This window comes from Schistocerca nitens, chromosome 7, assembly GCF_023898315.1.
Source record: "Schistocerca nitens isolate TAMUIC-IGC-003100 chromosome 7, iqSchNite1.1, whole genome shotgun sequence".
NCBI lineage: Eukaryota > Metazoa > Arthropoda > Insecta > Orthoptera > Acrididae > Schistocerca > Schistocerca nitens.
Genome location: NC_064620.1, coordinates 559,887,271 through 559,903,710, shown reverse-complemented (window position 1 = coordinate 559,903,710; position 16,440 = coordinate 559,887,271). Strand labels below are relative to the sequence as shown.

Here is a 16,440-nt window from a genome sequence, read left to right as displayed (position 1 = left end):
CAAGGGATCACCAATTTAGTATTGGAGGGCAGCGTGGAGGGTAAAAATCGTAGGGGGAGACCATGAGATGAATACAGTAAGCAGATTCAGAAGGATGTAGGTTGCAGTAGGTACTGGGAGATGAAGAAGCTTGCACAGGATAGAGTAGCATGGAGAGCTGCATCAAACCAGTCTCAGGACTGAAGACCACAACAACAACAACAACTTCGTTGCAAAATAATGTACATCCCTCCTGTGTGAGAAGGTTTGAAATTTTGTTGGTTAAACAGGCAATCATAGTCGATACGAGCATAATATCCCCTCTTTAATGTGTCTAAGTAATTTGGTGTAACGAATGTAATTACCGCAAAATGTGCATCTGCGGCGAAAATGTAATAAGGTAAACCACAGCTGCAACCATGCATCATGCTACACCCGATCCCGTACCCTGGATATAATTATAATTCAAAATGCTCTACACAGAAAGCATCTACATAAAGTTTAGATTTTTATTTACAGATCTTGCAGCACATTAAACAACCTATTAACGAAATCCTATATATGTTTTACTTATAGGAGCCAGCAACAGAAAACCCAGTGTCGTTGCCATCTGCGTTGTCAGCCTCAACACAGGTGGTATCGCCAACCACGTCACCAGCCGTAGCACTAATGAAGTCAGATGATAGAGCACAAATGGAGTCGCTAGCTGTGTCGCCAATCACAGCGCAAGTGAAATCCGAAGATACAAAAGAAATGGCGTCGCCAGCCATGTCACAAGTTATCACTCAACTGAAGTCCAAAAATAAAATACAGATGACATCACTAGTCACAGAACAAATGAAGTCAGAATATACAATAGAAATTGCATCTCTAGCCATGTTGCCAAATCATATGGCACAAGAGAAGTGCAAAGATACAACAAAAGTGATGTCATCATTTGCATTGTCAGTTACAACACTAGAGACGTCGGATAATATAACACAAATAATGTGGATAGCCATGTCACCACTCATGGCGCAACTGAAATGTGGAGAAACAATTCACACAGCATACCCAGCTGTGTTGCCACTCACAAGACAAGAGAAATCTCAAGATATGATACAAATATCATCGCCAGCCATGTCAACAATGATGGGACAAGTGAAATGCAAAGAAACAACAAAATTGGATTTGGCAACTGTGTTGCCAGTTACAATGCAAGAGAAGTCTCAAGATATATCACATACGAATTCACCAGTCATAGCTGAAGTGAAGTCAGAAGATAGAACACAAATAATGTGGATAGCCATGTCACCACTCATGGCACAACTGAAATGTGGAGAAACAATTCACACAGCATACCCAGCTGTGTTGCCACTCACAAGACAAGAGAAATCTCAAGATATGATACAAATATCATCGCCAGCCATGTCAACAATGATGGGACAAGTGAAATGCAAAGAAACAACAAAATTGGATTTGGCAACTGTGTTGCCAGTTACAATGCAAGAGAAGTCTCAAGATATATCACATACGAATTCACCAGTCATAGCTGAAGTGAAGTCAGAAGATAGAACACAAATAATGTGGATAGCCATGTCACCACTCATGGCACAACTGAAACGTGGAGAAACAATTCACACAGCATACCCAGCTGTGTTGCCACTCACAAGACAAGAGAAATCTCAAGATATGATACAAATATCATCGCCAGCCATGTCAACAATGATGGGACAAGTGAAATGCAAAGAAACAACAAAATTGGATTTGGCAACTGTGTTGCCAGTTACAATGCAAGAGAAGTCTCAAGATATATCACATACGAATTCACCAGTCATAGCTGAAGTGAAGTCAGAAGATAGAACACAAATAATGTGGATAGCCATGTCACCACTCATGGCACAACTGAAATGTGGAGAAACAATTCACACAGCATACCCAGCTGTGTTGCCACTCACAAGACAAGAGAAATCTCAAGATATGATACAAATATCATCGCCAGCCATGTCAACAATGATGGGACAAGTGAAATGCAAAGAAACAACAAAATTGGATTTGGCAACTGTGTTGCCAGTTACAATGCAAGAGAAGTCTCAAGATACATCACATACGAATTCACCAGTCATAGCTGAAGTGAAGTCAGAAGATAGAACACAAATAATGTGGATAGCCATGTCACCACTCATGGCACAACTGAAATGTGGAGAAACAATTCACACAGCATACCCAGCTGTGTTGCCACTCACAAGACAAGAGAAATCTCAAGATATGATACAAATATCATCGCCAGCCATGTCAACAATGATGGGACAAGTGAAATGCAAAGAAACAACAAAATTGGATTTGGCAACTGTGTTGCCAGTTACAATGCAAGAGAAGTCTCAAGATATATCACATACGAATTCACCAGTCATAGCTGAAGTGAAGTCAGAAGATAGAACACAAATAATGTGGATAGCCATGTCACCACTCATGGCACAACTGAAATGTGGAGAAACAATTCACACAGCATACCCAGCTGTGTTGCCACTCACAAGACAAGAGAAATCTCAAGATATGATACAAATATCATCGCCAGCCATGTCAACAATGATGGGACAAGTGAAATGCAAAGAAACAACAAAATTGGATTTGGCAACTGTGTTGCCAGTTACAATGCAAGAGAAGTCTCAAGATATATCACATACGAATTCACCAGTCATAGCTGAAGTGAAGTCAGAAGATAGAACACAAATAATGTGGATAGCCATGTCACCACTCATGGCACAACTGAAATGTGGAGAAACAATTCACACAGCATACCCAGCTGTGTTGCCACTCACAAGACAAGAGAAATCTCAAGATATGATACAAATATCATCGCCAGCCATGGCGCCACAAGTGAAGTCCAAAGATACATATCAAATATCGAAGCCAGACATGCCATCACTCACATCACGAAGACAATCAGCAGATATGACGCATATGGAGTCACCAGCTGCGCTGCCAGGCATGTCTGCATCTGCCAGGCGAATGGCGTCAGCACCGAAAATGCAAGTGGCATCCCAAGAGACATCTTCAGCCGCAACACGAGTGGCGTCTATGAGCAGTGTTACATGCTGCTATATGAGTGAGAATGCAAACCCTAATGTCACTTACAACTTGAAACACAAGTCCAACCCCGTCATGAGCCACAATACAAGATGCACCTCCAAACCCATCAGCGGCTTCATTACAAGAGGCATCTTCCAACCATTTGCAAGCTACAATGCAAGAGGCGTCTCCCAACCTTTTTCCCATTACAAAGCAAGAGGCATCTCCCAGCCCATCGCCAGCTGGAATAGAAAAGGCATATTCCAACCAATGTCCAGCTACGTTGGAAGAGACATCTCCCAACCTATTTCCAGTTACAGGGGAAGAGGCATCTACCAACCCATCGCCAGCTGGAATAGAAAAGGCATCTTCCAACCGATAGCCAGCTACATTGCAAGAAACATCTCCCAACCTGCTTCCACTTACAGTAGAAGAGGCATGTCCAATCCCATCGAGAGCTACAATAGAAGAGGTATCTCTCAACCGATCGCCTGCTACAATGCAAGAGGCATCTCCCAACCTATTTACAGTTACATTAGAAGAGGCATCCCCCAACCCAACGCCAGCTTCAAGAGAAGAGGCATCTTCCAACCGAACGCCAGCTTGAATGGAAGAGGCATCTCCGAATCTACTTCCAGCTACAATAGAAGAGTCATCTCCCAATCCGTTGCCAGCTATAATACAAGATGCATATCCCATACAACCACCAACTACAATAGTAGAGGCATATCCCAACCCTTCGCCAGCTACAGCGAGAATCGTAACATCGGCCACATCACTAGCCTCTATTCCAAATACAACATGAGTCATGTTGCCTATCCAATCGCAGTTTACAACACAACTCGTGTCAACAGTGCCACTGCCAGCTACAACAGCAGTCATGTTTCCAGCGTTTTTTCTAAATTTCGGTGAAAATTTAATTGGTTGTTGTTATACTCTTAATTAAATAAAATCAAATTTTTATGTGATATTTACTGAGCCTTTTACTATCAATGCTGGTGCGCAAGCGTTATGTGTATTAAGTTAAACTTAGTAATATATCTGTTTGTAGTTTCTGATAATTCATTTGTTCCACATAAATTTTCACATGCTAAGTACTCTTCTTTGTTAACTGACGAGAAAAAGAAAAAAAATTTTGTTGTTTAAAAGTGAAAGGCATGAGTTTTTGTTTGGTACAGCGTTGCGACTATGTCATGTACACAACAGAATATTTTGCACTTCAATATGCAGCTTAAAATGTCCCTCTTCACTCTGAACTCGTCGGGATATAGGAAAGAGTGACACAGCATTACAGTTTTACAGATCATTCGCATTTTGAAAAACATTTAAATTGAACCTCTCTTGCTGTGTGCCTAGACTGGAAAATATTCCTACCAACAACGCCATTCCTTCAGACACAATTTGTGAAGGACTGAGTTTGTGTGTACTGCTTGCACCACTTGACAAACGCTTCATATTTACATCAAACCGAGCAAGGGCTACATGGTCTTACAGCCACATTCTCTGGTGAGCCGGTAATTTACTTCAGCCAGTACTGTTGGGAAAACTGCTGCGAGAAATTTCGACTGATGCTTTTACAACTGTCGGAATTAAATACGTCCAGTAATCTAGTTACTCCTTATCCATGCTCATAGGGTCACACTAATGTTGTGCTGGTTACATCTAAACGATTGTGAATGTGGATTCTAGTCTGCACAAACATGAGTGCATTGGATATTCACATTTTTGACTTAACAAAAGATGCATCATCCTTCAAAGTGTCCAGTGTCCGTGTTTGTTGATGGAATATGGATCGCTGTAAATACTGATGTACAAACTGTTCTTCCTCAGAGGTGTGGCCATTTATAATTGCGAAAGATTTCTTTAGACGGTATGGATGTTCCTCCTTTATACAGATAATTCTTGTATTGCTAACATGAAAGTTTCCTTCCTCCTACGCTACTGTGCAATATCAGGTGCATGATTCCTCTTTTAATTGTCCGTAAACGTTCCAAAACGCCCACTACAAATATAACACAGCGAACCAAGTACTGATGGCCAACATCTGCTTTTGAAATATAATAATGGGATTAAATTCGGTACAACTGGTACCATATTAAAAAGTCTTCCCACATGTTCAGTAAATTTCTGAACGACACCCAGCGTTGCTGTAGGAACCATAAAATGTGTCAGACACTGAAGGTATACTTCACTGTACACATGCTATAATTCTGGATATACTCCAGGCAGTAAATGTGAAAATGATACCTAATTTCGCGATATACACTCCTGGAAATGGAAAAAAGAACACATTGACACCGGTGTGTCAGACCCACCATACTTGGTCCGGACACCGCGAGAGGGCTGTACAAGCAATGATCACACGCACGGCACAGCGGACACACCAGGACCCGCGGTGTTGGCCGTCGAATGGCGCTAGCTGCGCAGCATTTGTGCACCGCCGCCGTCAGTGTCAGCCAGTTTGCCGTGGCATACGGAGCTCCATTGCAGTCTTTAACACTGGTAGCATGCCGCGACAGCGTGGACATGAACCGTATGTGCAGTTGACGGACTTTGAGCGAGGGCGTATAGTGGGCATGCGGGAGGCCGGGTGGACGTACCGCCGAATTGCTCAACACGTGGGGCGTGAGGTCTCCACAGTACATCGATGTTGTCGCCAGTGGTCGGCGGAAGGTGCACGTGCCCGTCGACCTGGGACCGGACCGCAGCGACGCACGGATGCACGCCAAGACCGTAGGATCCTACGCAGTGCCGTTGGGGACCGCACCGCCACTTCTCAGCAAATTAGGGACACTGTTGCTCCTGGGGTATCGGCGAGGACCATTCGCAACCGTCCCCATGAAGCTGGGCTACGGTCCCGCACACCGTTAGGCCGTCTTCCGCTCACGCCCCAACATCGTGCAGCCCGCCTCCAGTGGTGTCGCGACAGGCGTGAATGGAGGGACGAATGGAGACGTGTCGTCTTCAGCTATGAGAGTCGCTTCTGCCTTGGTGCCAATGATGGTCGTATGCGTGTTTGGCGCCGTGCAGGTGAGCGCCACAATCAGGACTGCATACGACCGAGGCACACAGGGCCAACACCCGGCATCATGGTGTGGGGAGCGATCTCCTACACTGGCCGTACACCACTGGTGATCGTCGAGGGGACACTGAATAGTGCACGGTACATCCAAACCGTCATCGAACCCATCGTTCTACCATTCCTAGACCGGCAAGGGAACTTGCTGTTCCAACAGGACAATGCACGTCCGCATGTATCCCGTGCCACCCAACGTGCTCTAGAAGGTGTAAGTCAACTACCCTGGCCAGCAAGATCTCCGGATCTGTCCCCCATTGAGCATGTTTGGGACTGGATGAAGCGTCGTCTCACGCGGTCTGCACGTCCAGCACGAACGCTGGTCCAACTGAGGCGCCAGGTGGAAATGGCATGGCAAGCCGTTCCACAGGACTACATCCAGCATCTCTACGATCGTCTCCATGGGAGAATAGCAGCCTGCATTGCTGCGAAAGGTGGATATACACTGTACTAGTGCCGACGTGCATGCTCTGTTGCCTGTGTCTATGTGCCTGTGGTTCTGTCAGTGTGATCATGTGATGTATCTGACCCCAGGAATGTGTCAATAAAGTTTCCCCTTCCTGGGACAATGAATTCACGGTGTTCTTATTTCAATTTCCAGGAGTGTATTTCATCTATTGCTCCTCAATGTTCGCAAATGATAAAGATCACTTAGATAACAACTCAGGAATTCAGATTGAAACATCTAAATATTGTTTAATTGACAGATTATTTTCAAATTTTATTTAACATAGTGAAAATACGTAGAAATCAATTCTGTGACAATGGCTTCAAAATGCGTGACAACACTCGTAAAACCGTGATAGTGAGATCGTAAGTCCGTGAGACCAAGAAAAATGAACATAAAATACACAGAACCACCACTTTCTAGCTTTGTATTGTGATCCACTACATTGTGTTAATATTGAAAACATATTAATATAATGAAAAAGGCCTAAATGGCAAAATTCACACAAACGTATTGCGCCTAAATCAGAATATAACTTATATAAGAAAAAAAAGAGAAGAAAATTGTGAAACGGCGAAGTAAATGAAGGCACGTAAATCAGCTTCTTAACCTAACACAGAAAGGGAAACCAACGTTTGTCGCTTTGTTCAAAGAAACGTCTTCGTCATAAATATCCCCAGACCCTCCTACTTGTTTTGATGCCACTGAAGATAGCAACAACACTGTATCTACTCTGGTCCAGTGCGATTCTGTATTTCATATTCGTAGTCTAGATTCCACACGGATCATGCAGTATTCTCATGAGGTTAGCGTTTTTTCCCTCGTTTCCCCCTTCAGGTGTAGCTTGAACTCAAAGAAATAGTATCGACAGCAACTGGGAAATTTATAGCAAATAACTAACAAACGACAGAGCTGATCCCCCTTAGGACACAAAACTGGTCATAACACTATTGCAAATAGAACGAAAAAATGCATGCCAAATTTGAACGAACACAAAATCCCAAATTAGCGATCTTTTATCCGATGCTCGAAATTTGGTGCAGACTTCCATGCGAGATGCTTGTAATAGTTTCCGTGACGAAACTTTGTCTAGAAACCGGGCAGAAAATTCAATGTGATTCTTGTATTTAAGAATCCTAGCGGCAAGACACAGTCAATGCCTTCTCTGTGTGATAGCAACGGAAATACTACTGATCAAGCTGCTGCTAAAGCAGAGTTATTAACCACAGCTTCCCGAATTCCTTTCACCGTAAAAGACGAAGTAAATATTCCAGAATTCAAATCAAGAACAGCTGTCAACATGAGTAACTTAAAAGTACACTCCTGGAAATTGAAATAAGAACACCGTGAATTCATTGTCCCAGGAAGGGGAAACTTTATTGACACATTCCTGGGGTCAGATAAATCACATGATCACACTGACAGAACCACAGGCACATAGACACAGGCAACAGAGCATGCACAATGTCGGCACTAGTACAGTGTATATCCACCTTTCGCAGCAATGCAGGCTGCTATTCTCCCATGGAGACGATCGTAGAGATGCTGGATGTAGTCCTGTGGAACGGCTTGCCATGCCATTTCCACCTGGCGCCTCAGTTGGACCAGCGTTCGTGCCGGACGTGCAGACCGCGTGAGACGACGCTTCATCCAGTCCCAAACATGCTCAATGGGGGACAGATCCGGAGATCTTGCTGGCCAGGGTAGTTGACTTACACCTTCTAGAGCACGTTGGGTGGCACGGGATACATGCGGACGTGCATTGTCCTGTTGGAACAGCAAGTTCCCTTGCCGGTCTAGGAATGGTAGAACGATGGGTTCGATGACGGTTTGGATGTACCGTGCACTATTCAGTGTCCCCTCGATGATCACCAGTGGTGTACGGCCAGTCTAGGAGATCGCTCCCCACTCCATGATGCCGGGTGTTGGCCCTGTGTGCCTCGGTCGTATGCAGTCCTGATTGTGGCGCTCACCTGCACGGCGCCAAACACGCATACGACCATCATTGGCACCAAGGCAGAAGCGACTCTCATCGCTAAAGACGACACGTCTCCATTCGTCCCTCCATTCACGCCTGTCGCGACACCACTGGAGGCGGGCTGCACGATGTTGGGGCGTGAGCGGAAGACGGCCTAACGGTGTGCGGGACCGTAGCCCAGCTTCATGGAGACGGTTGCGAATGGTCCTCGCCGATACCCCGGGAGCAACAGTGTCCCTAATTTGCTGGGAAGTGGCGGTGCGGTCCCCTACGGCACTGCGTAGGATCCTACGGTCTTGGCGTGCATCCGTGCGTCGCTGCGGTCCGGTCCCAGGTCGACGGGCACGTGCACCTTCCGCCGACCACTGGCGACAACATCGATGTACTGTGGAGACCTCACGCCCCACGTGTTGAGCAATTCGGCGGTACGTCCACCCGGCCTCCCGCATGCCCACTATACGCCCTCGCTCAAAGTCCGTCAACTGCACATACGGTTCATGTCCACGCTGTCGCGGCATGCTACCAGTGTTAAAGACTGCAATGGAGCTCCGTATGCCACGGCAAACTGGCTGACACTGACGGCGGCGGTGCACAAATGCTGCGCAGCTAGCGCCATTCGACGGCCAACACCGCGGGTCCTGGTGTGTCCGCTGTGCCGTGCGTGTGATCATTGCTTGTACAGCCCTCTCGCGGTGTCCGGACCAAGTATGGTGGGTCTGACACACCGGTGTCAATGTGTTCTTTTTTCCATTTCCAGGAGTGTAGATATCCTCGGAGTAATGAAGCGACTTAAATCGCCTCGTGAATGTAAGTCTTCCGGTCCAGACTGTATAGCAATTAGGTTGTTTTGAGCATATGCTGCTGCTATAGCTCCATTCTTAACAATTATATACAACCGCTCTCTCGGTGAAATATTCGCAGCTGCGCGAAATGGCCGCGCTCTTTGAGGCGACATGTCACGGATTGCACGGCGCCTCCCGCCGGAGGTTCGGGTCGTCTCTCGGGCATGGGTATGTGTGTCGTTTATTCCATAAGTTAGTTTAAGTAGTGTGTAAACCTAGGGACCGATGACCTCTGCCGTTTGGTCCCTTAGGAATTCACACACATTTAAACATTTTGAAAGATTCGTAACCAAAGACTTGGAAATTTGCACAGGTCACACCAGTATTCAAGAAAGGCTATAGGAAAATCCACTAAATTATGCGCCAATGTCATTAATGATGATTTGCAGGAGGATCTTGGAACATATACTGCATTTGAAAATTATGAATTAACCTCGAAGAGAACCGTCTATTGATACACAGTCAACATGGATCTAGAAAACAATATTCTTGTGAAACACAACTAGCTCTTTACTCACAAGAAACGCTGAGTGCTGTCGACAACAGATTTCAAATTGATTCCGTATTTCTTGATTACCAGAAGCTTTTGGCACCGGACCAGACAAGCGCCTTGTAATCAAATTGCATGCTTGTGGAATATTGTTTCAGGTATGGGACTGGATTCGGGATTTGCTGACAGAGAGGTCACAATTCGTAGTGATTGACGGAAAGTCATCGGGTAAAACAGAAGTGATATCTAGTGATCCCCATGGTAGTGTTATAGGTCCTCTGCTACTCCTTATCTCTATAAACTATTTAGGAGACAATCTGAGCAGCCGTTTTAAGTTGTTTGCAGATGACGCTGTCGTTTATCGTCTAGCAAAGTCATCAGAAGATCAAACTAAATCAATGGAATCTAAAGGCCGTCAATTTCTCGTTGCGGTGGGATCTTCTCACGAAATTTCAGTTGGCTATCCTTCTCCTCGCAACACGAAAACAGTTTTTGACGCCGACCTACATAGGAAGAAACGGTCATCGTAATAAAATAACGGAAATCAGAGCTCACATGCAAAAAGATGTGGGTGGTCGAGATTGGAATAGTAGAGAATTATTGTGAAGGTGGTTCGATGGACCCTCTGCCAAGCACTTAAGTGTGTTTCGCAGGGTATGCGTGTAGATGTAGACGTAGATTTCTTCCCTGTGGTTTTTTAGAAAACTGACGAGGTTCACGACCTGTATTGCTTATAGTTGTGGATGTGGTTGAACTTTTGCAGGTAGTGATTTTCGACAAGTGTTCCCCGCTGGTTCACTTGCGGGAATGGACTGTATCTTCACTTTCTCTGAGGAACGATCCACTTCAGCAGATGTTTTATTGAGGCCTGAAGAGGGTGCTAGGGCCTCTGGTGGAATTCCGTCTCTGTTAAAAGGGAATTATAGCGTAATAAAGTTTACTTGACAACATTTTCCGCCATTTTCGCACATTAGTAATTAATGAAAATTATACACTGAAGAGCCAAATAAACTGGTACACCTGTCTAATATCGTGTAGGGCCTTTCGCGCTCCAATATTTTTTCTGTACACTGGTTTACTTCGGTTAATTGTATGTTGCGAACAGATGAGATTAATTATTATTATAGTGGAACTGGCTTCTTATTAAATGAACAGTTTTGTTACTGTAACTCAATAGAATGCACAACTACATCTCTGCTACAACTACCGTAAAAATGTTCCGATATTATTTCTGTTATCAAAAATAATGAAGTTACCGTAAGCAATGCTTAAAGAACCTCAAACCTTGCAGTGGATTTTTCGTCAACATTAATTATTAATCAGTGCCATGGCTAATACTAGAGCATGAGACTATCATTATTAACCAGAAAATGATTTTTCTGTAACTTTTACCAGTCCAGAATTTTGCACAGAAAGATTTCATTTTGAAACATGAAAGTATTTTAAGTTTGACACTGTTAAAGTCTACAATACTAGCAGCCAGCGTCCGCCTGTGAAACACAACGTAAAATCTGCTGCTGTGTACTCCGATCTCTAACTGCTGTAAGAAACAATTTTAAATTCACTTTTCACCTGACCGCTTATTGCGGTATGCTTGCCCTTATTATCAGATTTCAATCTGCCGCGGCGGCGGCTCGCTCAGCCGGGTCGCAGCTCTGCACCAAGAACTCTACTTAAAAAGCTGAAAATGTCTTAAATAAATGGGTAAAATACCAGGCAAGCTTTCTAATAGTACCACGCGAGTTCTCATTAAATAACTATATTTAAAACTCGTATAATAACAAGACCACACACCTTTCTTTATAATCAGCGCCTAATGGCGTCCAGCTTACAATCTTGACAAATGAAAGCTACCTATGCGTTAAACATAGCGTCACAGGTTTCTCCTCTCTACGTGACTCCAAGAAGACGACAACGACATTATTATTCTTATACTACTATTTATACAACGGCTGATTGTCATGAAATCTCCGAGTGTTTCTTTACTAATTATTTTCTGTGGCGGTTTCAGAACTCGCCGACACAGATATTATTTCACAAATCCAGTACTTAATCCTTTACAAATACAAAATATAACATAATTGTCTCTACTCTATTATCATTCAGAGTCCACAGACGTAATCAGTGCCTATATATAAATAAAATTGTAATCGCATTGTTATAAAGCATATTTTACCAGGAAACGTTATGGCCCCACGAGCACGCAGAAGTACCGCAACACGACGTGGCATGGACTCAACTAATGTCTGAAGTAGTGCTGGAGGGAACTGACACCATGAATCCTAGAGGGCTGCCCATAAATCCGTAAGAGTACTAGAGGGTGGAGATCTCTTCTGAACAGCACTTTGCAAGGCATCCCAGATACGCTCAGTAATGTTCGTGTCTGGGGAAAAAGTGTTCATATGTGTGTGAATTCCTAATGGACCAAACTGCTGAGGTCATCGGTCGCTAAACTTACACACTACTTAATCTAACTTATGCTGAGAACAACACACACCCTTGCCCAAGGGAGGACTCTAACCTCCTGGGGGAGGGTCCGCGCATGAATACCTCACGGTTACTAAAGGAGCCCACGTAAAAGTTTTTTGAACGAAATGTTTGATTTACTTCACATGATGCCGCATTCCGCAAGCATCTATGTTTCATAGCTTTGTTTTACTTGAATTTGGAAGTCAATAACGTTTCAAGCGCAAACCCTGTACATTACAGACTGATAACCTTGGGAGAGCCAGTCCTGACAAAACCCTACCAGCTGGTGAGCAAGACGTATGAGACAGGCGAAATACCCTCAGACTTCAAGAAGAATATAATAATTCCAATCCCAAAGAAAGCAGGTGTTGACAGATGTGAAAATTACCGAACTATCAGTTTAATAACCCACTGCTACAAAATACTAACACGAATTCTTTACAGACGAGTGGAAAAACTGGTAGAAGACGACCTCGGGGAAGATCAGTTTGGATTCCGTAGAAATGTTGCATCACGTGAGGCAATACTGACCCTACGACTTATCTTAGAAAATAGATTAACGAAAGGCAAACCTATGTTTCTAGCATTTCTAGACTTAGAGAAAGCTTTTGACAATGTTGACTGGAATATTCTCTTTCAAATTCTGAAGGTGGCAGGGGTAAAATACAGGGAGCGAAAGGCTATTTACTATTTGTACAGAAACCAGATGGCAGTTATAAGAGTCGAGGGGCGTGAAAGGGAAGCAGTGATTGGAAAGGGAATGAGACAGGGTTGTAGCCTCTCCCCGATGTTATTCAATCTGTATATTGAGCAAGCAGTAAAGGAAACAAAAGAAAAATTCGGAGCAGGTATTAAAATCCATGGAGAAGAAATAAAAACTTTGAGGTTTGCCGGTGACATTGTAATTCTGTCAGAGACAGCAAAGGACTTGGAAGAGCAGTCGAACGGAATGGACAGTGTCTTGAAACGAGGATATAATATGAACATCAACAAAAGCAAAACGAGAATAATGGAATGTAGTCGAATTAAGTTGGGTGATGCTGCAGGAATTAGATTAGGAAATGAGACGCTTAAAGTAGTAAACGAGTTTTGCTTTTTGGGGAGCAAAATAACTGATAATGGTCGAAGTAGAGAGGATATAAAATGTAGACTGGCAATGGCAAGGTAAGCATTTCTGAAAAAGAGAAATTTGTTAACACTGCGTATAGATTTAAGTATCAGAAAGTCGTTTCTGAAAGTATTTGTGTGGAGTGTAGCCATTTAAGGAAGTGAAACATGGATGATATATAGTTGAGACAAGAAGAGAATAGAATCTTTCGAAATGTGGTGCTACAGAAAAATGCTGAAGATTAGATGGGTTGATCACATATCTAATGAGGAGGTATTGAATAGAATTGGAGAGAAGAGAAATTCGTGGCATAACTTGACTTGAAGAAGGGATTGGTTGGTAGGGCATCTTCTGAGGCATCAACGGATCACCAGTTTAGTATTGGAGGGCGGTGTGGAGGGCAAAAATCGTAGAGGGAGACCAAGAGATTAATACACTAAACAGATTCAGAAGGATGTAGGTTGCAGTAGGTACTGGCAGATGAAGAATCTTGCACAGGATAGAGTAGCATGAAGAGCTGCATCAAACTAGTTTCTGGACTGAAGACCACAACAACAACCAGTCATAAACAAAATATCTTTTACTTACATTGCATTCATCATCCGTGAACAACAGAATAGAAAAATATTACTACATGCAAAGATAAAATGTAAGTTTGTAACTGGACATCCTCGCCTACCATTACTTTTCCTCAACAGAAGTTATCGATACCAGTATTATTTTTCGAATTTTGGACAGGTCATTATTATCTCAGTTGTTTTTCTGAAAACTTTCATCCAATTTTATAGACACCATCTTATATTTCAGGCTAAGCTTTTTGAAAAGGAATTGCTTTACAAAATATTTTAGTTTCCACGTTTTAATCGATAAGTGCTAGTTTCGGATGTAAGTTAAAATATTTTTTAGAAACATTTGAAATTACGGATTATATGTACACTTATAATTTCTATTATTAATTCGCAATCCTGTACTGTTTACTATGTTTATTTCTGGATTCATTTATGAAATAATAACCGAAATTAATATGGCAACGAAACCTAGTAGGAATTCATTTGTCAAGAAAAATTGTAAACTCCTTGAAATACTGTTTTTGTCGGCAGAGTGTGAGAGTCGAAAGTTCACCTCTGATGTGATCAGACGTACTTTTGTGTAATAGGTGCGAACAATGTAATTTCGGCTTTGATAATGTGAAAAACCAAAATACTGTATGATATACTAAAACTGAGGAAATATATTTACGTAAAAAATTCTGCAACAAAAAAAAAATGGATTTGAGCACTATGGGACTTAACTTCTAAGGTCATCAGTCCCGTAGAACTTAGAACTACTTAAACCTAACTAACCTAAGGACATCACACACATCCATGCCCGAGGCAGGATTTGAACCTGCGAACGTAGCGGTCGAGCGTATCCAGACTGTAGCGCCTAGAACCGCTCGGCCACCCCGGCCGGCTGCCACAACAATCTTCTGATTTATTTAGTTCAGACCAACCGCGAGGACCTGATTTTAGATTTTCAGCTTCATGAATCAGACCCCCACACAAGAAGAAGTTGAGCCATCTCAACATGACAAGCTAAGTAATCTTGAAAGTTTGTTGTAATCTTCGCTCCTCTCAAATCTTCGTGAAAGACTTTGTTTATTAATTACTTGGACTGGGCATTGTTAAATGAGGGGCAATACGTGGCAGCAGGAAGGAGGGGGAAGGTTACAAGCTGTAGTTATGTTATAGTACGTACGTAAACAAACAGTATTTTATTAAATCTTCTCTCTCTACATATGTAAACTGCAGCACTCTGCTTGCTTCTCTTTTTTATGTTCGGGCTACTCTTAGTAACCACTGTAGAGATTTTGATACTGTCTTCAAATTACAGGGATAGATACACTCCTGGAAATGGAAAAAAGAACACATTGACACCGGTGTGTCAGAACCACCATACTTGCTCCGGACACTGCGAGAGGGCTGTACAAGCAATGATCACACGCCCGGCACAGCGGACACACCAGGAACCGCGGTGTTGGCCGTCGAATGGCGCTAGCTGCGCAGCATTTGTGTCAGCCAGTTTGCAGTGGCATACGGAGCTCCATCGCAGTCTTTAACACTGGTAGCATGCCGCGACAGCGTGGACGTGAACCGTATGTGCAGTTGACGGACTTTGAGCGAGGGCGTATAGTGGGCATGCGGGAGGCCGGGTGGACGTACCGCCAAATTGCTCAACACGTGGGGCGTGAGGTCTCCACAGTACATCGATGTTGTCGCCAGTGGTCGGCGGAAGGTGCACGTGCCCGTCGATCTGGGACCGGACCGCAGCGACGCACGGATGCACGCCAAGACCGTAGGATCCTACGCAGTGCCGTAGGGGACCGCACCGCCACTTCCCAGCAAATTAGGGACACTGTTGCTCCTGGGGTATCGGCGAGGACCATTCGCAACCGTCTCCATGAAGCTGGGCTACGGTCCCGCACACCGTTAGGCCGTCTTCCGCTCACGCCCCAACATCGTGCAGCCCGCCTCCAGTGGTGTCGCGACAGGCGTGAATGGAGGGACGAATGGAGACGTGTCGTCTTCAGCGATGAGAGTCGCTTCTGCCTTGGTGCCAATGATGGTCGTATGCGTGTTTGGCGCCGTGCAGGTGAGCGCCACAATCAGGACTGCATACGACCGAGGCACACAGGGCCAACACCCGGCATCAGGGTGTGGGGAGCGATCTCCTACACTGGCCGTACACCACTGGTGATCGTCGAGGGGACACTGAATAGTGCACGGTACATCCAAACCGTCATCGAACCCATCGTTCTACCATTCCTAGACCGGCAAGGGAACTTGCTGTTCCAACAGGACAATGCACGTCCGCATGTATCCCGTACCACCCAACGTGCTCTAGAAGGTGTAAGTCAACTACCCTGGCCAGCAAGATCTCCGGATCTGTCCCCCATTGAGCATGTTTGGGACTGGATGAAGCGTCGTCTCACGCGGTCTGCACGTCCAGCACGAACGCTG

General features: G+C 44.3%; 1 protein-coding gene across 1 annotated transcript; it reads left to right on the top strand.

The window, feature by feature from the left end:
* Window positions 1–672: 672 nt before the first annotated feature.
* Window positions 673–3,942, top strand: LOC126195748 (uncharacterized). Its single transcript, XM_049934375.1, has one exon. The coding sequence runs from the start codon at window positions 673–675 to the stop codon at window positions 3,940–3,942; it is 3,270 nt and encodes a 1,089-aa protein (XP_049790332.1).
* The last annotated feature ends 12,498 nt before the right edge of the window (window positions 3,943–16,440 follow it).